Source organism: Sciurus vulgaris (assembly GCF_902686455.1).
Source record: "Sciurus vulgaris genome assembly, chromosome: 11".
Classification (NCBI taxonomy): domain Eukaryota; kingdom Metazoa; phylum Chordata; class Mammalia; order Rodentia; family Sciuridae; genus Sciurus; species Sciurus vulgaris.
In genome coordinates this window covers 80,433,607-80,458,569 of record NC_136472.1, presented here as the reverse complement: position 1 = coordinate 80,458,569, position 24,963 = coordinate 80,433,607, and the positions used below count along the sequence as shown (strand labels likewise).

The 24,963-nt window shown below is 36.1% G+C and overlaps 1 protein-coding gene across 2 annotated transcripts; it reads right to left on the bottom strand.

The window, feature by feature from the left end:
- Positions 1-183: 183 nt before the first annotated feature.
- Positions 184-24,675, bottom strand: PCF11 (PCF11 cleavage and polyadenylation factor subunit). Of its 2 annotated transcripts, none has more exons than XM_079105113.1 (16): positions 24,160-24,675; positions 20,390-20,515; positions 18,390-18,578; positions 17,855-18,049; positions 15,806-16,923; positions 15,234-15,414; positions 15,040-15,130; positions 12,539-14,100; positions 10,721-10,820; positions 7,338-7,457; positions 6,533-6,638; positions 3,685-3,868; positions 2,929-3,084; positions 2,514-2,606; positions 1,956-1,991; positions 184-714 (listed from the first exon to the last, which is right to left on the bottom strand). In XM_079105113.1, the coding sequence occupies exons 1-16, from the start codon at positions 24,349-24,351 to the stop codon at positions 499-501; spliced, it is 4,665 nt and encodes a 1,554-aa protein (XP_078961239.1). In that variant the 5' UTR covers positions 24,352-24,675; the 3' UTR covers positions 184-498. The 2 variants fall into 2 exon arrangements, with proteins under 2 accessions (XP_078961239.1, XP_078961238.1); XM_079105112.1 differs by having other exon boundaries at positions 14,647-15,130; positions 24,160-24,668.
- Between the last annotated feature and the right edge of the window lie 288 nt (positions 24,676-24,963).

Below are 24,963 nucleotides of genomic sequence, written 5' to 3'. Positions count from 1 at the left end.
GCAGTGCTCTCAATCCCCTTTTGAAGGATAAAACTAACTTCAGACTTTGCTGCTATAATCATGGGAAGCTATTAGAAAAAAAATCTTTATGCTGAGGTTGCTTTTTCATTTCCATTTTTACCCAATAAAAAGTACAGAAACACTGTCTTTATTTGATGGTGTGCATAAATATTACACTCCATGGATAGCAAAAATATTTTTATTTATAATTTACAGTTTCACAAGTGAAAATCGTACATTTTTACACATACAATTTCATTTTGTTAAATTTGCACACATCTACAGAACTTTCACACAACAAGCACCTGAAACTGTGCAGGCAGTAGGAAATGCAAATACTAAAATGTATTTATTAACCAAATTATAGCTGAAGGCCCTGCCTCAGCTAGACAATTTATATAGATATATGTCTATATATACATAAAAAATTCTTCACCTTCTAGATCCAACAGCAGCTTTTTTTTTTTAAAAAAGAAAACCATACCTTTCTCATTTTATTTAAACTGACTCGACTGTATCATTTTCTGTTTTAATTTCAGTAGGTGTTGCTATGCTTTCCTCTGTACAAGATGGTGGAGTATCAATTCGCTCTTCCTTAACTTTGGGACTTTCACAAGGTTCCTGCAATTCATTTTTGACAATGTTCAACATAATGTTCAAAGGGTTTTCAACTGGTGTCTTGCTGGGAGATGGTGTACAATCAAATGAAGATGTCTACAAAATGAAAAAGCACTATAAGTTCTGATGAAAGTCCAAAATTATCACATTAAATGACGTGTAATTTTATAAGACCTTTGGGCAAAGGAAAACAATGCAACTAAAATACCTCCTTCCCCACAAGACATGCAAAAGCATCCAAATACTAAAAACACATTGAATATTCAGTATGTACTCAGCAATGAGCTGTCCAGTAATGGCTGATGTGTTGTCAAATATACAGCCAAAAAAAGTTAATGAGATATACTTTTATCTTTAACCCTTATATAGACAGTAACCCCTATATAAATACTCTGGGATTTTTGCAACTATCCTGATTTCAAACACTTGAAGATATGTTTTTTGTTGTTTTTGAGACAGGGTCTTGCTAATTTGACCAGGCTGGACTTGAACTCTCAATCTTCCCATTTCAGCCTTCCAAGGAGCTGGGAATACAGGTATATATCACCACACCTTGCAAATTGAGGATCTTTTGATTTCCCCACAGACCTTCAAAAATTCTAGGAAACTAACATGGTTATTTAAACATAGCTTCCAAACTGCTTCTCTAGTTTGACAATGTATTCCATTACTTGGTTTCAAAAATAGTCAAAGCCACAAATATAACAATTTAAACTTAAGACCACCAACTGGTGCCTTTTTCAGATTTTATGTGATCATTTAATATCAGATGGCTAAATGGAGTATGTGAGAAATAGTAAATACTGCCCAGAGCCTGAGAACACTATTCACATCATGAACTTTCTCTTCAGATTTTCACATTTCCTTGGGGCTAGTAGTCTAGTAAAAGACATTAAGATTCAAGTGAATAGAAAACAAGGAATAAAAATATTTCATAATTTTATATGTAACACATGGTACACTGATGTTAGATTCTATATAACACCAGTATTTGGTGAACAACCTAACTGCTGCATCAAAACTAAACAGTGCCAGGCATGGTGGTACACACCTGTAATCCCAGGGGGTCAGGAGGCTAAGGCAGGAGGATCACAGGTTCAAGGAGGATTACAGCTTAAGCAACTTAGTGAAATCCTTTCTCAAAAAATAAAAAGAGCTGGAGATGTGCCTCAGGGTTAAGCGACCCTGGGTTCAATCCCTGATACCAAAAAAATAATACAAATTTTAAAAATAAACAGCTCAATAAAATTAACTATTTTTTCTGATAAAAAAAAAAATAACTGAAAAGTAAAATTTATTAATGTAAAGAACAAATACAGAAACGAAAACAAACTTACATTTTGATAATCTTCATAACATGATGGATGATATATCTGAAACAAAAAGAACTAAATAAATATTCTCATGCATATTCATTTCTAATGGGCTATTCTAAAATGATTTTTCTTTTAAAATTTAAACCAGAAGATAATGTTCTTTCAAAAGAATCATTTAATGAACAAAACCAAAATTATCCTTACCCTTAAGGAATATAAAGGAATATGAGAAGCAGATTTCTCTTTAAACTTGCTTTCTACATTTAAGTATCTAGTATAATATGGGTTGTTTTCATGACAGTAACAACTTGATGATGAAATATAAATTCAGAATCATAGTGTGATTAGGCAGAAAGATAACTAGGTTGAGAAGATCTAGTGTGGAGTCTAGCATTATGATATTTGCTACATAAGCATCCAGATGATTACTAAGATCCCTCCAAATTCAAACATTCTATGACTCTAAAGTCCAATGCCGCCTTTATTGAGCAAAATCCAAAAATGATTAAAAACCTTATTTCAGAGTTCAGCTACTCCAACAAAAAATATAACATTCCTTATAAAGTACTGAAATTTTACCTTTCCATCTACTCTAATAGCATTTTTTAAGTGCCATTCCTCCTCCTCTTCATCCCAGTATTGCTCAAACTGTTCTTGACAGATTTCACAACTCTAAAATAGAATCATACAAAATAAAATTTACATAATAGAACATATTTAATCCCATTAAAGAAAAACATATGAAGTTCAGTAAGAAACAGAATGCTGTTAAAGTTTAAACAATATCCAATATATAATACAAATATATTACATTTTAAGGATTCTGACAACCTTCCAGGCAAAAACAGTTAATATTTCACAATATAATGGTAGACAGAGTTTATAAGAAATATTAAAATCATTAATAAGATATAAATAAGTTGTTATGTTTATGATTATTAAAGGAAGTGAAGGACACTCCCAGAGACAGGAAATTTAAACATTGTTCTCTGACCTCAACTGCTCCAGCTGGTCCAGCAGGTACACTTTGAAACTCCTTTTCTTTAGCAGCCTCCTGAGTTTTGAGCACAACTTCTTCATGCACCTTTTCAAAAAACTGGCTCTTTGCACGTTCTTCCAGATCAGCTATTTCCTCAAATTCTATCCAGTCCTTAAAACAAGTTGATTTTAAAGAATTTTCATTTGTTTCTAAACTTTCACTATTTATCTTCAATATAATGCCACTTAAAGGTGTATTTTTCTACATTATTGGTTAAATATTATTTATAATTATACCTTCTCATTGGGCCTCATAACTAATGAACAATATGTAACAACTAAGATTTTAATGTTGGGGTTGGAGTTGTAGCTCAGTGGTGGAGCACAAAACGCATGCATGACTGCCCTGTATTCAATCCCTACCACACAAACAAAAAAAAATTTATATATACAACATGTGTACGTGTATCTTAATGTTATTTTCCATTAACCCTACAGTTACAAGATAAACTTCATGAACAATTTTTACAAAAAATTTCATTCACTGAACCTTGGAATTTTAAACCTGGAATAGGTTTGTATACTATTCAAAACAATAAAAAACAAATACTCTTCAAAATATCTTTATTTAAACAATTGCTTATAGTCTAGGTATCAAATTTTATTCAGAACATCCAAATATTAGCTCTCAGTAATTATTTAAACTAATATACACTATTAGAGTGATAAAACTGTAAGCCTAAAAAAGTTCAGAGGCATATGAATTACTTACTGTTAAACTGTAGTACCAACGTCTATGAGTGACTTTTCGGCTAACATCCTTCTCAGTTCTATTTTGCCGATAGTGCCAGTCCAAGTGATCTGCATATACATCTGTCTGTGATGTTGTAAATCTCATTCCACAAGAATAACACTGAATACCAGTGTATAGTCGGTTTATAACACTATCATAACGTCTGTATTGAAAAAGAAAGAATCTTTATGATAACATATCTGAATAGCTAAAAAACCAATAAATTACCAATAACTTCAGTTTACCATATTTTTAACAAGGGTAAAACCAAGGACAGCTAGCCACAACAGTTAATATTCAGACATCAATGCTCCTACCTACTACTATCACTGACCCACTTTACCTAAATTTTGATGAACAATGGAACACAGAGCCTACCTTCTTATTGATAGGTTTGTCCCAGTTACTTACCTCATTTTAGCTAAAAATAGAATGATCTTGTGCTAGCTAATGAGGCAAGAATGGTTGGCTTATTCTTAGTTTGGAGTTAATATCAAGGTAGACAAGGCAGAATAGTTAAGATTTCACCTCAAAAAGTATTTGGAGTTCTGAATAATTCAACTCTTCCATTCTGATTTAAAGAACAGTGAACAGGTACAAAAATAACAACAGGCGGCTAACTAAAAAGAAAAATTATAAGATCTATAGGATACTTGTCAGTAACAATTCATTTTTTTAAATCTAGGCTCCCTATTGGAGAAGAAATAGGTATACAGACCAAGTAAGTGAAAATACAAAACAGGGCAGTTAACTCCAAAAGAAAAAAAAAACAAAATACAGAATACTGATATCTTGCATCCTAGAAAACAAAAATTAGTCATAATATTAACAGTGAATGATGATTTAATGAAAAACAGTTTCATAACTACATGGAGGGAATTGGCAGGACAATAAAAGAGCTAGCTAGCCAACTGCACTAACATGACTATTGTCCCAGTTACTCAGGAAACTGCAGCAAGAAGATCATTTGAGCCCAAGAATTTGGGGCAATCTTGGACAACATAACAAGACCCTATTTAAAAAAAAAAAAAAAAAAAAGTAAGAACTAGCCAAATCTTTGCTTTTAAGAATGTCCCAGTTCATCTAAACATAATAAATCAAGAAGCAACCAGGCGTGGTGGTACACACCTATAATCCCAGTGACTTGGGAGGATAAGGCAGGAGGATTGCAAGTTCAAAGCCAGCCTCAGCAACTTTGCAAAGTCCAACTCCAAAAACAAAAAGGGCTGGGGATATGGCTCAATGATTAAGCACCCCTGGGTTAAGTCTCCTGCACCAGGGAAGAAAGGACGGAAGGAGGAAAAAATGTCTACTTCATGAAATAGAGGTAAATGATAAAAAAAAAATAGTTTCAGGGGAAAAAAGTTGCTTTTAAAGGACAGAGTTAGATGAAGAACAGTAGCAGAAAAAGGAATGTCATCTTTTATTGTAAGCCTTTCACTATGCAAAAGTATTACTTTTAAAAAAAATATTGATTTTTAAGAGTAAACCCTTTAGCTGTTTTTCTGATATGATACAATGAATTCATTTACTAGAATATAGCTTTACATTCTTATATATAATAAAGATAAATTTATTTGAAGATAAGTAACGAATGTTAATAGTGGTTATCCATAAAGTGGAAACTGTAGGTAACGTTATTTTCCTAATTTTATTTACAGTTCTCCTTTGTTATTCTCAAGGAATTGGTTCCATGATACCCCATGAATACCAAAATCCATTGATAATCAAGTCCCTTATATAAAATGGTATAGTATTTATATAATAACCTACACATACATCCTCCTGTATATTTGAAATCATGTCTAGATTACTTATACCTAGCACAATGTTATGTAAGTAGTTCTTATATAAACTATTTAAGGAATAAAGACAAGAAAAACATCTGTACATATTCAGTACCAACACATTTTCTTAAAAATATTTTTCAACCACTATTGGTTGAATCCACAGACATGGAACCTGCAGATATTTAGGGCTATTTATATTTCCTACATTTCCACAATGACCATGACATTGCTTATAATATTTTTGTAAATAATTTTAAAATTTGGGCTCTAAAGACCTAACTTTCTGAACTTTAAAAGTATAAAAACACAGAAAAAATAATGAAGATAAAAAGAAAAACATGAGCCAGGTATGGTGGCACACACCTGTAATCCCAATCCCAGCTTTGGGAGGCTGAGGCAGGAGGATTGCAGGTTCAAAGCCAGCCTAAGCAACTGAGCAAGGCCCTCAACAATTTATTGAGACCCTGTCTCAAAAAATAAAAAGGGTTAGGGATGTGACTCAGAGGTGAAGCAAACCTAGGTTCAATCCCTGGTACCAAAAAAAAAAAGAAAAAGAAAAACATCAATAATTAATACCTAATAGTTAATAAACTCTTCATATTTTCTACAGCAAACATATATTAAAAAAAAAAAAAAAAAATGGAAATGTTGTGGTGGCCTTTTGACCTAAATACCTGCACAGTACAGACCTTTTTTAAGGGAATTTAAAACTAGGCTTCCTAGGGTTGGGATTGTGGCTCAGTGGTAGGGCACTTGTCTCCCATGTGTGAGGCACTGGGTTTGATCCTCAGCACCACATAAAAACAAATAAAATAAAGGTCCATCAACAACAACAAAATATTTAGCCAGGGGGGAACTTCCTAAAGATAAGATTACGTTACATAGTTTACTATATTCAAAAATACCCCAGGCAGAGTATGAGGGAGCTTTTTAAAATTCAGAATAGTAAAAGGAATAAAATGAAAGTACTATAGTGATAATGTAATAATGTCTACTGTGTTAAAGTCATTGTCTCATAAAGAAATTAGATTACATACTGTTTCAATTCTTCAATTGTAAAATTAGTAAGATCTGGAACATCTTGATCTTCATTTTGATCTTCCTCCTCTTCAGGGGGAGGCTGAGCAGCAACTTCATTTACTTCTTCAATTGAGAAGAGAGATACAAATATCTGAATATCATTTATTCATGTGTTCTTCATAAAGGAACACTATAGTGTCATAAGCATATAATGAAACCCACCTATTCAGTGTTTTTGATCTGGTCAAGGAATTTAGTGCACCTTCTTGAAATTCTATTTCATCAATATTCAGTTTATATTCAAAAGCTAAGTTAAGTAGAACAACTAATATAAGTCTATATATGACATTTGCAGGAATGTTAATTAAATAAATACTATATAATAACTGTTCGATCTTAGACTTTTTAAAATGTCATAATAAACAAATTGTATTTGAGTTTCAAAAAAAATTTTTAAATAAAAGGAGTATTAAGTACAGTGGCATACACCTATAATCTCAGCTACTTGGGAAGCTGAGGCAGAGGGATTACAAATTTGAGGCCAGTCTGGGAAATAGTGTGATCCTATCTCAAACTAATTTTTAAAAGGACTGGGAATATCACTCAGTGGTAGAGCACCCGTGGGTTCAAACCCAGTATAACCAAAAGAAAAAAAAAATTGAGATTTGTAAAGTAAAGGAAAATTCTGAAATAAAATTACTAATTTAAAATAAATAAAAGGTATACTTGAGAATTTAATTGTAAGGACATTTACAATATATCTAATAATGCATCTCTGTAACTAAATGAAGCTTAGTACATGAAATATAAAATCACACTTACGTGTTGTAGCTGAATCAGGCTGGGACAATTTGAGAATTCCTGTTTTTAGCAGTTTTGAAAATAATTCATTTACATCCACCTGACTAAGATGATTATCAGGATATGCCTTAGGAAGAGCACCTTTAAAAAAATAACATTCTTAAAGTAAAAGAACTTAAAGATGTACTATGTTACTAAGCATTTTTCTAAGTTTTCTTCAAGATGTCCTACCAATGACAAATCTTACTAATCTTGGACCTATCACTTCAAAAGCTCAAGTTAATTTTTCATTCAGCTTGACAAATCATCACCAACAAAAAATATTCTAGAACAAATACTAAAAACTAAACATATATATTATCTTTAAAAAACCAGTATTACCTACCTTTGTCTAACTAATACCAAGAAGAACAGTATAGAGAGAACAGAGAGCCTCAAGCTCCTATGGCATGGAACACCATTGCTAGGTCAAATTTTTAACCTTTCTGATGTTCTAATCCTCATAACCACACTGCATAGGTGAAGCAGTGTACCATCTCATAGCACAGGTTTCGGGGGGGAGGGGGGGCACGCGTGGGAACAAGGCCAAAGTAGAAGTACTCCTGACTCCTCTTGTTCCCCAGGATGGCTCTCCCTACAAACCGATGCAAGGAGATGACGACCATGTAGCTCAGGATATACCTGCCCCTATGGCCTGTGCTGAATTACTGCCTTTGCAAAGTAGCTCAGGCTATTGCTAAACAGTGTCAGGCTTCAATAATTTGAATCAATGGGACAACTGTAACAATCTTCTCCTCAAACTCAATATGATCCTGTACTTTACTAATAAGCACTATTCTGTATAAAAATTGTGATTAACTATAAAAACAAGCTAGGGTTGTATCTCAGTGGCAGAGTGCTTGCTTAGTGTACTCATAGCACTGAGTCTCAGGACTGCAAAAATGTAAAAATAAAATGTATTTGTCACTATTGTACATCTACCTACACCTCCAAAAAACTGTTCTGAACCACTAAATGTTCCTCTTAACAGTAGAAATCCTATTTGTGTCCACAACACATACAATTCCTACCCTTAACCATCATAACTGTACATTTATCATAATGCCTTATACACAATAGGCTAACTTATGTCTTCAAATTAAATATGTGAATGCATGAATGAATAAATCAGTCCCAGCAGTTAATCAATTACAATAGCATTTCACACACTGGTCTAACATTTACATTGAAATTAGCTATTTATGTGTCTAAGAGGGATAATTAGCTATTCACATATCCAGAGGCAGCCAAGTTTAGTGATCAAGAGCATGAACAAGGGGCTGGGGATATAGCTCAATTGGTAGAGTGCTTGCCTTGCAAGCACAAGGCCTTGGGTTCAAATCCCCAGCACCGCAAAAAAAAAAAAAAAAGGAGCATGGGAGCATGAACGAATTATGGTATCAGACCCCTTGCCATAAAGTTAGAAATACCACTTTCAGTTGGGGGCATGATCAAGTTTCTTATCTTTGCATCATGCCTGTAAAAGGTAATAATAGTTCCTACCTATAGTTATAAGGATCAAATGAATTAATATTTCTAAGGCACTGAGATATTTGGCAACATATCATTACTTAAGAAAAAAAAGTCAATATATCTACTATACTAAAATGCTCTTTGAAGGATGAAACCTTATTAAATTCCACCTAGCACAATGCCCAGCATCAGCAAATGATCAATTTGTTTCAATGAATAAATGAACAAGGAGTAAACCATTAAGAAAGTGATGTTTTCACTTTCAAATCAGAGAAGGAACCTTGAGAGAAGTTGAAGATAGCTCACTGAATACTATTCACACCTCTTATAAGAATAAGCACACTTGAAGAACATTCCTAACATCTCATACAATACTCTCAACCCAGGGGAATAAAATGTGATTTCCTCTGTGATACTGCACACATATAGCCCAACCTTGTAAAAGAAAATTCAGTTTTTGTACACTATCTCATGCCACTAACCCCAATACAACAAATCCCTACTCAGCAAGGAAAACTGGTTTACAGAGGAAAATACACTAATACAGCACTTAAAGTTACAAAGTACTTTTGCACATACTACCTCATTTGACACTCTTTAAAAAAAACAAACAAACAAAAAAAAAGCCCAGGCAAATAACACTACCCACTACCATCTCCTGTTCAGAGATGATGAAACTGAAAAACAGAAAATTTGCTTATGTCCTGTTCACTTATAAAGTGTCAGGGTAGTGATTCTAACCCTGGTCTTCTAACTATAATCCCAAATCCTTTCCTTCCATTTTCATTAAAGTGATGTCAAAAAATATATAATTTAATCCTAATTATTCATCTACAAAGTAAAAGCAAAAAAGATTTCATATTAATAAAACGAATTAAGTGACACAATTTAAGAACTAATGCATAAAAGAGAGCGTGGCTACAACTTCCCCAGTTCATTTCATAAGTTTTAGAAAACACCCTAAATTTGTAAACTGAATAATTTAATACTATGCTAAAGTATGTTTCTGAAAACAGCTTTTTAAAAATTATTTAGAAATTAAAGCAAATGTCACTACTATTTGATTGGGTTAGATCTCAATACATTAACTTTGCAGATGTTACAAGTCACCATAATTTAAATATTTACCACTTATTAAAACTAAAATTCACTTTAAAAACTCTTATATCCTTATAATTATGACTTAACAACCAACAACAAAAATGCTTATCAGCAGACCTGGCTAAGTTATCGGATTTTCTAGTTTAGTGCTCTAAAAACATGAATGAATCAATTTTATAAATTAGTGTCCCCAGTATTCACTTAATAAATGTTTAGCTGGATCATAACACATACATACACACCATACAACTCAAAATATCAAATCCCAATGCATCAGGAAACTGAGGCAGGAGGATCAAAAGTTCAAAATCAGCCTCAGCAACTTAGTGAGGCCCTAAGTCTCTAAATAAAATATTTAAAAGGGCTGAGGATGTGGTTTAGTGGTTTAAGTATTTCTGGGCTCAATTCTCAGTACCAAAAAAAAAAAAAAGTTGACACAGAGATCTCAAATAATTGTGACTTCTGAGGTTTGTCATTTATTTTACTCTATCTTAACACAAATATCCCACTTCTACCCCAAGTCCCAGTCTCTAACCAATAGATTTCCCTCCTCCTTTTTTCTGTTCTACAAGTCCAAGCTAATCATCTCTAGCTATTAACAGGGTCAACATGGATACATATCAACAATGTTAATAAACTCAGAAACAACAAGAACATTTCAGCCAGATTTAAATCTCTCTAAATTAAATATGCCCTCTCAACATTACCATTTTATAAAACTGACAAAATTAGCTATTTAACAAAACAATAACTGTCTTTCTATTAAAAAACAAAATTTAGAAAGTACCTACCTGAAGGATTCTGAACAAATGCTCCAGGATTTTGTGGATGAACTGGCAAGAACTGTTGTCCTTGGCCAAATGCTACTGGCTGAGCAACACCAGTAAGAACCTTTAAGATAAAAGAAAACAATAATATCTTCCCTTACATCTCTCAGGGGTACAAGAAACTGAGAGTAAGTTGAAACTTCCTTGAAAAGTTTAAGATACCATACAAATATTAGCCATCAACTAGCTCTGTACCCTTACACAAGCACTTTACCTGGGAGGGGGAAGGTTTCCCTTATTTACAAATAGAACTGGCATTCAACAATCAAACCTGTATACAATCATGGGGCTAGTTAGCAAAGCTGAAGCCAAAACTCCAAACGCTTGACTTCTTCCCACAGTCAAAAGCCTGCTTTAATTACCAATCTGAACTCCAGGTTATTATCCTTCACAGCCATCATTTTGGGATAAGGTTATAGCTGGAGTAGAAAGTAGATCATAAAAGATATCAATGGGAATGTTTATCAGAAAAGGATGGGGTTATGGCTCAGAGGTTGAATGCTTGCCTACCACGTGCAAGGCCTTAGGTTTAATCGCCAGCACCACAAAAAATACATTAAAAATGACACTGTTTTGAAACAGGTATTGTACTGGCATACCAAGAAGGTGTTTGTAGTCCACAGGGAGGCAGGACTTCTACATCTTGCTACTATGTAAAATAAATACCCATTAATAAGCCTTGTCAGTATCCATGTGAATTTTCAATGGTGTGTACATAATAAAAGCCCGCCAATTCTAAATAACATAGAAACAAGACTAAATAAGTTCCATTCTAGAGAACCTGTCAATAACAGTACCATTTAAGGATATACAAGAGTAGATTTAACTTTGCAAGTCAACTGTATTTTTCTCCAAACAACTGGATATACACAGAGACTACTTTCTATTAATAATGTTCATAATGTGCTTTTAAGATTTCTCTTATTTTACCTTTTCTTCTAAACAGTCTACTACTATGAAAATTCATGTCCGAGTAAAGTGTCAGCACCCAGAATAAAGTAAATTCAGTCCAGAACTTCAGCAGGCAAGTAAAAGCAGTCATTAAATTATTAGTTGAATTAATCACAAACTGTGAACATACTGCTTTAAAATTCAGTATTCATTTTAAAATGTATGCAGAATAAGTATGAATGAGTATCAATGAATGACTATATGTTTAGGTAACTAGAGTATACTTGAAAGGCAGGTATCAAGTTTGCTATGTTGTTAAGCAATTGTATCTGACTGGAGTGACTAGAAAGGTGGTGAACACAGCAAGAGAAAATGAAGAGACTGTAAAGGCTGTAAAACTGTGGACTATTTCATTTTTTCTTATTCAATTCAAGCTAAGGAAGTTCTTTGCCAAAAAAGTGTAAGAAATCAGCTCTATAGTTACTTTATAGCATAGCAGGGTTCAACAGTTGTAAAGAAGTCTATAAAACACAATGGTATGATACTTCACAGTTTTGAAGCAAAAAAACAAAAAAGAAATCAACAGTAAAGAGCATGTGTGCACAACAGCAGAGAGGAGGGAGAAAGGATGAAAATGGAAAGGAGAAAGACAGATATTTCCCTGGAGCCTAGAAGAAAGAGCTAAAATCAGTTTTAGATGTAAGTTGCAAATAGCCTCCCCAGAAGACACTCATACCACTTTCCTAACACATGGAGTTCTGAAGTAAATTAAAAACTTCATTTCACTATACACAATAAACTATGTCCCGAAGCCTTCCGCAAACCACAGAAATATTAAAAATAGTCAACTTATCTACATACTATATAATTTTAGAGTAGCAACAGACTCACCTGTTGAGATGCCTGAATATTTCCTACTGATAAAGGAGCAGGTAGATTGCCAAAGTTTCCAAATTGAGAACTCTGAAGATTCTTTTCATCAAAATAGTGTCCAGAAGCTCTGTTAAGGGGATTTGTGAAACTCTGATTTCCAGGGCCATGTGGTCCATTAAAATTTGGTCCTTGAGGTGAATCAAATATTTGTTCATGTCTTTGGAACTGTAGTCCTTGGGATGGGGCATTAAAAGCACTGCCAGGTGGATCATTATATGGACCAGTCTGATTGAAAGATACCGATTCAAGCCTTTGTGAAGGATGATTGTCAAATCGTGTGCCTTGCAGACCGAGAGGAATATCAAACCTTGATGCTTGCTGGTGTTGTGGACCATCAAATCTTTGAGGTATACCATCAAATCTTGGTTGAACCTGCTGTCCAGGTGGTCCATCAAACCTCTGTGGGCCTGGCTGACCAGGAGTTCTTTCAAATCTAGGACCTGGCTGACCATGTAATCCATCAAATCTTGGCAAGAGTGATGGCTGACCTGGCTGCCCATCAAACCTTAAAGCATGACCTTCAAACCTTGGACCACCTTGACCCAGAGGCCCCTCAATTCTCAGGCCACCTCCTGGTACAGGACCCTCAAACCTCATTCCACCACCTTGCTGGACTAAAGGTCCTTCAAACCTGATCCCAACCCCTGGCTGACCATGTGGACCCTCAAACCTGAGGTTTCCACCAAGTTGATTATGTTGTCCTTCAAATCTCAGACCAGCTACTGACTGACCATGGGGGCCCTCAAACCTCATTCCAACTCCTTGCTGTAGCAAAGGCCCCTCAAATCTGATCCCACCTCCTGGCTGACCATGAGGTCCATCAAACCTAATGGCAGCCCCTGATGGACCGTGACCCCCCTCAAATCTAAGTCCACCAACAGGTTGACCTCGAGGATTATCAAATCTAAGACCACCCACAGGCTGACCATGAGGTCCCTCAAACCTCAGACCACCCATAGGTTGCCCACGATGTCCTTCAAATCTAAGACCACCCACAGGCTGACCCCCTGGTCCTTCAAATCGCAAACCTCCTGCAGATCCCTCAAACCTCAGACCAGGGGAACCTTCAAACCGAAAACCACCTCCTCCTGCTTGACCAATTGGCCCCTCAAACCTCAGAGGTGTCCCCACTGGTCCTGGAGGACCTTCAAATCTCAAAGGACACCCACCTCCTAGCTGACCTTGTGGTCCTTCAAATCTCATAGGGCCTCCTCCCCCCATTTGTCCTGGTGACCCATCAAACCGAAGAGAACCTGGTGTAGGAGGTCCATCAATTCTAGGGCTTAATTTATTAGGTCCTTCAAAAATCATCTTGGTTGGGCCATCTCTTGTTACTGATGGCCTACTAGGTCCATCAAATAATGGTCTGTCTTCAGCTAAAGCAGTAAGTCGTTGATTTGTATCAAGGCCAGCAAATCTTGATGCCGGGCTATCTACAAATGGTTTATCTGAATCTTCATATCTAGGTCGCTTAAGTGGAAAACGATCATTGAATGGAGATCTCTGCTCTTCTCGCACACCTTTTAAAAAGAAAAAAAATTTTTCACTGAATTTGAGTTTATATCAAATTATCTTAGAGTCTTTTTATATTCATGTAAATGCTTATCCAAAGACATAAAATCTATCTCACTATATTAGAGGGGAGGGAAGAGACAGACAGCATCAAGCAGTATAGGTAAGAGGATGCCCTCTATATCCAAACACACATGGATTAAAAAAAAAATCCCCACCCTATCAAGTTATTTGACTTTGAGAGCAAGTTATTTAACCTCTCCATTGTTTCCTATCTGAAATGGGGATAATATATATTTCATTGGGTTGTTGTATTAAATCAATTACATATAAAAAGAACCTAGTGAAATCCCTGATACACAGCTGGCCTTATAAATACTAACTCCCTTCCCTTCCCTTTTCATAAGGGGGTTGGGGGAAGGGAACAAAACAGACAGACAGACAGACAAAAAAGGTAGTCTGAACAGTAATAAAATCCATCCCCACTTAGCTTGTTCATTTTCCCTTCACTGCTGTGTGAGTCAATAGGCATAATCTGATTTAACTTTTTCTACCTTTAGCAGAGACTTGCTCGTCATGTCTTCTCCGGCCCTCATGGGGTGAAAGATTCTCAGCATAAGTACGACTCCCAGATATAGGAGAAAGACGTCTTGCTCTTTCACTAAATTGTTCTTTTCTGTCAAACTGTGCTCCACTATTCCTACTTGCATGTTTACTTTTGGATGGCTCACATTCTATTCCAGACAACAAGGCATCAGTCAAAGGGTAGTCAAAAATATCAGGATCTAAGAGATCAAGTCTTGGAAATGAATGCTGAACCTGTGTCCTTTTCAGTTTTGCTTTATGTTCATAGTAGGTTAATTCAGCATCAGATAAGAGAGGTTTCTTTTTTAATCCACCTTTATTTTCTTCTGTAGGACTATCCCGTACACTGCATCTATGTTTACCTTCTTGATACTGAAAAAGCTGTCGAATTTGATGCACAACAACAAGGAACTCATCCTGTGTAATTTCACCAGATGCTAAACGTTCACTCGTCTGCATAGGGGTGATAAGAGGAAATTAAATAGTTTAAATATAAAAAGTACTTATTAAATACAAAAGAGAATAATGATTACATGGGATTAACCACAGTAACTACCTTTTGAAGCAATTCTCTTTTGCTTGCAAGAGTTAACTCTTTAGGAATCTGAAGATTCGCATCTACACTTAATCGATGCTGCTGCTTTGGGGCTCGAGGTGACAAGATTCCTTTAGTGCTTGACCAGCTCTCCCTGTGCCTTAGATGAGGAGATTTACTATGTTCATCGCCCTGTTGTAAACTGAAACCATAAAAGTAGTATGTTACTTCCAAGTTTGTTTTCTTTTTAATACAAGACCATATTTAAGGATCCTTTCCAAAGGACTCAAATTAAATAGACATGTGTAACAATGAGAAGTAAAAACAAATGTCAAGAAAATCAGGTATGAATTCTGATTCTTGCATGTCCTGCACTGTAGCCTTAGGTAAATTTATAAACCTTTCTAAACTTCAGTTTCCTTATCTGTAAAATAGGAATAATTGATAGTATTTAATCTATAATTCTGTTAAGAACTAAGTAGAAAAATAAAGCACTAATCTTAACATTCAATAATCCATTTCCTAATTTTTAATTAATACTATCATTAAAATACACATAATATTGTACTTGATCAAAAATGTTAATATCATACCTTTTATTTTCTTCCCAACCAGACTTCCATCTTTTCGTAGACTTAGAACTTTGCCAGTTTTCTATGTTCTCCTTTGGCTCAGAGCCTGACTTTGTAGAATGTTGATTTGCAGTTTCTTGGGGTCGTTCCTCTTCAGTCTTTTTCATTCGCCTTGGATCTCGAACATCCTGTTTAGTACTTCTCTTAGCATTTCTTTCTTCCCTGGAAGGTGGTGTAAACTCTTCCATATGTGACTGCTTAATTCCAGATTGACGTATCTTTCCAGCTTTGGGCGTCGAAGTTGGAGACATACTTCTCTGCCTTCGTTTGGGTGACCGCCTATCTCTTCTCTTTGGGGAATGTATAATTGGTGACCGAGACTTGGGTGATCTCGATCTTGATCGCTTTCTATTACTTGATCTCCCTGGTTTTATCCCCTGTTTTTCCAATTCTTCTGTTATTGTATCCTGTTTCTGTACAATGCCATTTATTATTTTATTTCTACTTCCAATCAGTCTGTGTTCAGATGATTTCACGTGCTCCTCTTTATCCTTTTTTTCTACTGTTTTTCTCTTCTCTTTCACATCATCATCTTTGCCATCAGTCTTTTCCTGAAGATGTTTTTTTAATCTTGGATCTCTCTTGTTCATATCCGACAATCTCACACTTTCAGATTCTTGATTTTTCAAGTCTTTCGTGTGAGATAATTTGTTTTTCAAAGGCGATGGTGATTTAGATTTAGATTTAGATTTAGAATCTAATTGGTCAAGTTCTTTCTTGGTTATTTTTTCACCTGATTTACTTTTTTCTTGCTTGGATGAATTTAGTTTTTCAGAGGGTACAGTTTTACTTGTCTTAATATCAGACTGGTTCAATGTATTCATAAGGAATTCCTTCCTGTGACTCTGATCTTTTCCGTGAGAAGAATGTTGGCCCATCCTATTAAGACGGGGATCCCGGTTTGTTCCTTTCAAATCCTGAATTTGTAAGGATGGACATGGACGGGTTTTCTCAGGTTGCACAGGAACCTGATGGGGGGCTTTAACTGTCATAGGGGGAATCTGTGAAACATGTAATTTGGATGGTGCTGATCCAGGACCCAAGTTGGATGTCTCCTGCTGAACACTAAGAGAAACTGCCTGAAATATAAAATAAATATTGATTCATATGTTTTAACATATGGCTCATATGTTTTTTATAGTATTAAAATACTATAAAACATACATATTATTTCAATTTCCTGACTTTATGAAGAATATAATTCTTAAATTCAAAAAACTCATTTGATGCTGTATTTATATTATGCATTTCTAATGTAGAAGTATAATGAAAAGAAAGCCCTTATACCTAGGTGATTCACTACCTCGTTAGTCCTTTGCTTTACGGTTTTATAATCCCTAGATAGGGAGACAAAAAACGAAAATAATAACAAAACCAAAAAAAACCTCTCTCTTCCTAACTACTTAGGATCCTAAAACAGATAATGCCTAAGACACTATAAATTAAATTCTATATCGGTCATTAAATTCTATGTCATAAGATTTAGTTTCTCCCAGAACAGCACTGTTAATGAACTTGGAAAATCCTGTCTCCCTGTACCTCCTGACTCTCAATTAAGTAAAATAACTTAGTATAGGGTCATTCATGCATGAAAATACATACTTCTCTTTAAGTTTTTGATGGCTTTTTTTTTATAGACTTCTAAGAGCCTGATTTGTTCATAAAACTCTTAAAACATTGACAACTATGCAAAAACATTCACCACAGTAAACCTACCATCCTAGGACTGCAATATTATGTCCATATTTATATAATGGTTAAACAAAACTAAGGTGCTACCTTGTAAGATGTCAATGTAATATAAAACAATTTGGAGAATACAGTATAGCTTATAATCATGTGTATTTTCCAATGAGGATATAAAAATTTGGTCTAATAAATGCACCATAATTTGCAAACTAAGAGCAAAAATACAATAAAATAACGTTAATATAACACAATTCAAATCAAAATTATTTCTTTTCTATGACAAGCTTAAATCACTTAAAAAGGCAAATCTCCCGTACTCACCAGTTGTGCCTTAGCTTGCTCTAACTCAAGCTCCAGCTTTTTCTGCTGAAGTTCTAACAACTGTTTTTGCTTTGCCAGTAACTGCTGCCGTATTAGTTGTTCTTGAGTAAGATTCTTTTGTATATCAGGAACAATTGGAGGAGTGGAGATGCTGGGGGAACTGACCACTGTGCCAGGTGTTGAAGGCTCCTCAGGCTAAACAGAAAAATACTTTGTTAAGAAAAACGTAACATACCTAAAAAGTAAACTAAGGATTGACTAAAAACCATCAGTTAATTCTTAATACTACCATAATCATGAAGTCAACGTTTAAAAGCACACAGAAAACTTTTCAAGAATTTCAAACCCTAAAAAATGTTACATAGTAACTAAACAGATGAATGCATTTTTTTAATTAAAATTTTAATTATATACTTTGTTTTCAAACTGAACTGATTCAGCACAAGGTATTCTATTTTTGCTTTCTGGCAAGAAATTTTAGATTTAAAATTTGATAGTTAAAATAATAGTATATACCATTCACACTAAAACTTACCGATTTATTTAAAAATTTGGGATTCACATGGATGCTAGATGTATTCACATTGGGGGGTAGAGGCTTAATAGGCCAAGCAGGATCTAATGAATTGACTCTGACATCCAGGGCATAAAGTTTCTTCAAAGGGAATATTTCATCCCATGTGGAACGTAATTTAAATAAACTTTTTCTAGTATTTTCATCCACCTAGAACAACAGAACAATTCTATGGCTTGTTAAGTTACTATAGAATGTTTCATATATTAAGTAGAAAGCTATATAAGTCTGTCTTGCTTCACATACAGAATTATACTATCCATTTATAAATATAAAAAAACTAACTTATTAAAGGTACATTTAGTTGCAAATGTAAAGTTAATAAAATTATCCTTCAAAAATAATTAGAAAAATTAGTCATTATTACCTAGCCTTCATGCAAGCAAACTAGCTTAAGTCTTCATATTTCTGAAAATACAAAATGTCTTCACATTTTAGAGTTGGGGATAATATTATTACTCTAGTTCTGGACAAAAATGTAGAGCAACTAGAAAATGGTTTACCTGATGGCTTAAATTTTTTACATAGCAGTACAAAGTTAAAAATTAAGACAACTCTCACTAACCAATATAATGCAATACATTTGGTAGCTATGAAAAGCTATTCATGGTACAGAATGCACCCTAATTTGTTAAATTCACAAATCTTAACCACGAATAAACTTTAGTTTATAACTTATCTATTCAAATTTATGATGGGCTTAACAATTTTCTTGAAAACCAGTCATGAGAGAAACCTAGTACTGGGGAAAACAATTTTTAACTTTAAGAAATAAAGCCTTAACTGCATTCATGTCTTCAGTTAATGCATTTACTATAAGGTCATTTTCATCAACTGTAGTTGATACCCATTTAAATTCAATAAAGATATGCTACCAAACACCCAAATAGTTTGAACACACTGAAATTGAAACCAGAATTTGGCTACTTCTTAGGACTAAAGCCTAACCACGTTCTACAGACTATTAACATGCTTTTGAATGCTATCTGAAAATACAGTTTTCCAAATTTCTTCTCTATATACCATTTCTTCCCTATCAACTTAAAAAATGTATTCAAGTAACATCTACACATTTCCTAATAAGTAAAATCTAGTATTAGTTAAAAAAATAAACTAATTCTACAAATCTGACAACCTTAAGGTATGTCCAGATACAAAAGGAGCATCTACTAAAATAGAAATACCACCAATTATTTGTTAAGAAACAATCTTTAAGCCCAAAAGTCTTTTAAGTGCCCTTTTGCTCAGTGTGAAAGATAAAGCCTAGCAGTCAGAGAATTAGCTGGGCAAAGTCCTCATCTTTCTCAAGGTAATACTTTATTACCCAAACAACCAGATACAATGTTATGGAAGAAGTTTATAACCTTCAGCTATAGAAACTAGCAAGCCTTTCTTCTAAACACTAAGGGGGGGGGGGGGGGGGGGGGAGTAGTTCCAAAATAACCTAAAGCAAATAACTGGTTCACCATTCACAAATACCTACAACATTCATAAAATACTTGCACAAAGTAACAAAATAACAAACATTTCCAGGGGAAAGAAATTTCAGAGGTTTTAGCAATCAATCATAGATTGGGACAGTGAAGATTGTAATTTTTCTCATCTAACACTAGAAATTTAAACAATAAAATTCAAAGTAATTGACAGTTTTAGATCTTTTTTCTATAAGTGATGAAACAGATCTTCAATCAAATGGAACAATGCTCACTTTTTCTAAAAAGCCTATTTCCAAAGGTGATTAAAAACACTCTATTCTTGAATAGATAATATAAAACTGCAAGATGTTTTAAAGATCTAACATAAAACATCAGCTTTAGCCACTTTCCTTAAAACATACTTGATAATAAATGTCCAATAAAACATTTCACCACCCAAGAAAACCCAACACAAGGCAGGTATTTATTTAATCAGGAACACATCTCTTTTCAAAAAAAAGCAAACATTTCTAAATGCATATATACCTTTTCAAACACACAAATAAATGTTGCAACTAGATTTTTAGTAAAGGCAGTGAGATACTCTCTTCCAACGTTTTTCACGATAGAATCCATAAGGTACATAACAGGAAGCTTCTCTGAGGAAGGAGCCTGAGGTAATAAAAAGAAACTGAAAAGTTTAGTATAATGAATTGCCACCAACTAATACTTTAATGAGTTTTTAAACCTAAAATACAGACCTCTATCTTTGTTGGCACTAAACACTTTTGAATCCATATATTAACCGTTTTGAAATTTAAGTGTTCAACTCTCATCTCTTACAAAGGTCTTTAATTGGGCACACAAAAGCTCAGAATTATCAGGAAGAAAAACCATCTCTAGTACTCATTTAACACCACAATGGATTTTCAGGTACATGTGGTAAAAGACTGTGTTTTAAGTGACAATAAAAGAGGGAAGAATAAAAAGGGGGGAAATTATTTTGTAACCTAAGTGTCAGCTTTGGGACCCATATTAACTTATAATGGTGTGCCTAGATTTAACAAAGTCCTCTGGTAGAAACCCTAATTTCATAGGCATATTTTATATGTTAAAGTCTCTGAAGTTTTTGTTACCTGTAAAATCATTAGGAATACTTATCTATAATCCAAATGAACAAAAGAAACTAAATACACTTCACACATGAAGTTAATGGCAAGTCACATAAACTTGCACAGGAACTTGCAGGAAGTTGCAAGTTTGTTACTGATACAAGAAAAACTGGATGGAGCAGCCGCTGAGTCATGTAAATCGGGTTGAACTTGACTCTGGAAACTGGATTTGTCCTGAAGATTTTCTTCACAGCATGGACTCGCCGTCGAAATATTTTTCCTCTGACATGCACAAACCAGGGGCTCTAAATTTGTGCAGAGCCAGTGTGGTGATGCTGATAAAGGTAGCCCTTTCCAATGTAATGTTGCCCCAGAGTTCAACTGTAATGCCTACCCACCACTGGCTTTTAGAAGGCACAGCAAGCTTCCAGAAAGCATCAGCAGGTTCACAGACTTGTTGAGGAGCATTAAGACATACCATATAAACTAAGTGTTAAACTCACTCCACAGGAGCATCCATGATTTTAAAATCCAAACACAAAACTTAGGTTATTCCCATTTCCCCCACCCCACGTGTATAGGAATCTTAACACTCAACAACACTTACCCATAGCTACCTGCAGCTAGGGCAGTTCTGAAGTACACAATGCTATACTTTTCACAAAACCAATTGCCCATACAAGTGTGTGGAAATGCTCTTGCTTCTGATAACACCTTTACAACCCAAAGTTGGCTAAAGAAACCTTTGAATAACTTTCTATGACAAATTTCTTTTAAGGAGCTATCTAATAAAAGGGTTCACAAGGCCACTGCATGTGGGCAAACAAGTACCAACATGTCAAATGCTTTATTGCTGTGTCTTTACCTTACCATGTCTTGTTTTACACCATTTAAGTCATTATTGTACTTATGAAGATAAATAGGCTCTCTTCACACCAAAATCTGTTCAGTAGGCCAATATTTTATTGTGCAAGTGAAGTCCTTATATGTAATATTCTTTTTCACTACTTCTACCTTATGGGGAGTCAAATTAGGTGTGAATCCTTACGTTCAGTAATGCTGAAATACTAAATAAGGACACAAACATTCACCTCCAGAAACACAAAACCAAGCCAGTTTGCTACCAAATGACAAAACCCTCCCACCACCCTCAACCCCAACCCGTATCAAGAGTTTCCCCAAAGTGATTTTGGCGTCTTTTCCTTGGTCTGGCTTTACAAAAATAACCAGGAAATGTGTGCCCAAAAAATTTCAGCTTTTTACCAGCAAACAGTCCACCTATTTTCACCACTCTGTGTAGCGAATACACAAATACAAGTTTTATGTGGTTACTACATTCAGCATTTAGTTTTCAGCTCTTGAAGTTCTTCTGGATCCATTAAAAACCAGCAAGGAAACTGTTCTTTGAGTGACAACCTGAGCTGCTAAATATTAGGTGCTGTGGAATATTAATGCCCAAAATAAAAGTTAATTAGATTTAAAAAATTGTTATTTTCTGAAAAATGGGAGGTGCTTTTAAGTCCTTGTCAAGTTTAAGCCTTCAAAAGGGCAAAAACTAACTTTTTATGTTCAAAATGTTTGTGGTAACAATAAAAAGGATGTTGAATACAGGAATGAAGTTTCCTCTCTAAATCTCACATTTTAAAAACAGAATAGCTGTTTCACACATTCACAGAAAAAGGTGAATGAAAACTTGTATTTTAACTGTCAAAATGAACAGAATAAACTTGTTGAGTCCTTAATAAACCTTGCTTTTTTCCACTTTAAATTAAGGTATGAAAGGACCCTGAAACCGTGTATCTTGTGAACAGATTTACCCAAAAGAGTGGATGGAACCTAAAGAAGAATGAACCCAAGTCACTTAAAGACTTTTGTTTAAAACACACAACCACGTAGATAAAAATAAGTCTTGGAAACAAATTCTACACCTTACAAAGGTAAATAAAAAAGACAAATACATATTTTATATGTTTTATTCACAAATTTTATAATACCAGTCACACATTTCAAAACCATTTATTAGTCAGACCACTCAGTTTTACACTAGACAGAAACCGTCTCTAAACAATATATATTGGTGGTTGTTGTTAAAGTGGCCTTTTAAAAGGGGTTCACTCTGCTAAAAGGAGGCTCATCCTGATCAATGCAAACACTAACAACTAGAAAAAACTAAACCGTAAATACAAGCTTGAAAAATAACTTAAAAAGTAGTACTGGGAAGCTATTAAAACTCATAATTAACTAAGTTTAACAGTAACTTAAATGACATATCACTCCCACATGAATCCACAGAAGAGGAAGACTACAGGGAAATATTTAAGGTGGCAGAGGACCACTTCTGTCAAGGGGTAAAGAAAAGCACGCCTTCATTATCAGTGAAGGGAGAAAAAAGAGAAAAGGAAGAGGAGGAGGGACTGAACTTTTCAGAGACTACAAGTGCCTGTACCCACTGGGCCAGTTCTCCACCTACAGGTTGGATTAAGATCTCTTCCCCCCCACCACCCAAACCCCACCCTCAGCCCAATTTCCCATATTTGGGGGCAAATTAGACCCTCCGATAGGAGAATAAAAGTTTTATCTAGCCGCCCCCACCCCAAAATGGGGCTGACGGGTGTGAGCAGCTGCCTGGCTGGCAGGGAATGGATTCTCCTCTCTTCCCTTTCGCATCATGTGCTTTTCAGGCGCCATGTTGGGCTCCTAACAGGCCGCTGCTCCACTCGGGGCCAATGCCCTATACCCACCCACCAACAGCTCGCTCCCAGGTCCCCCTTCACCTCCTTCCAACCCACAGAGCACAATTACCCAAAAGGGTAGTAGAGGGAAACGGGAGAGCCACTCCCCACCTTCCCAGGGGCTTAGAATTATTTGCTTTAACTCTTACTTCCCCAAACCACCAACTGCCTTTAAGTCTCCCCCACCCGAAAGGGCTCTATTCACAGCGTGTGCGTGTCGGGGTATACAATGCGGTGGCCTAAGCGGGAGCTGGTAAGCGGAAACGGGGCTCCACCCTTACCCTCCCCGCTCCCTCCCTCCAGAGGCCCACGCTCGAAGCCTGGGCCAAGGACCGAGCCTGAGTTTGGGGGGGGGGGGGGGTTGGAGAGGAGGAACATCGTCCCCCTTTGGATGGAAGCGAGACCTGGGATGAGGCTGACACTAAAATCAGGGAGTATTAGAAGAATAGGAGGCTGCGGGGTGTATAAAAACCTTGGCGGTTTGGGCCTCGATGAGAGAGACGATCTCCTTGGCGAAGGGCAGGTTCTCCTCGGCTAGAATGGTCAGCATATTGATGTGCGGTTTGCTATTGAAGGTCAGGTCTTCGAGCGATGACTGATAATCCCGACAGGCGTCCTCCCGGGCCCCCGCAGCACCGGCCTCCGCCGGCGTCTGCTCTGACATTGCGCCGCGGCCCCCCTCCGAGGTCCGCCGCAGCTGAAGCTGAAGCCGCTTTCGATACCCCGCCTCCCTTCCGACTCCTCTTCCTCTCCCCGGGTCACTCGCGGCTCCGGCTTCAACACATGCTGACCGCGGAGGGGGGTTGGGGGACGACACAGGGGAAACCTCGGGTATGAAACGCCGCCGTCTCACGGGTGATCTCCGTCCACTTCCAGCCGCCACAGAAGCTTCTTTCTCCACAGACACAAAATGGCGGCGGCAGTGGCGGCTCCAGCTCCGAAAATGTCTCTGTTCCCAACCGCTGCGTCGTGCGAAATGAACTAGGGGAGGGGAAATGTGCGGTAAAAGGGCGGGGCCGTTGATAAAACCAAAAGGGATTGGCTCGCCCGGAAACGTCACAAGCCCCGCCCCCGTCCCTTCCGCAGGACGTTCTGGCACCGCCTTCTTCTCCGGCCCGGGCCGGGGCTTTCGCAACACCTACTGCTCAGAGGTGCGGTGGAAAAGACCGCGCTTCTCATTGGCCGATTCGTAAGGGACTGTTCGGTCATTTGTTACCATAACAACACATTCCGAGAAGCCAATAGGGCTGGGGAAGGCAGTTCCGGAGGACCAACC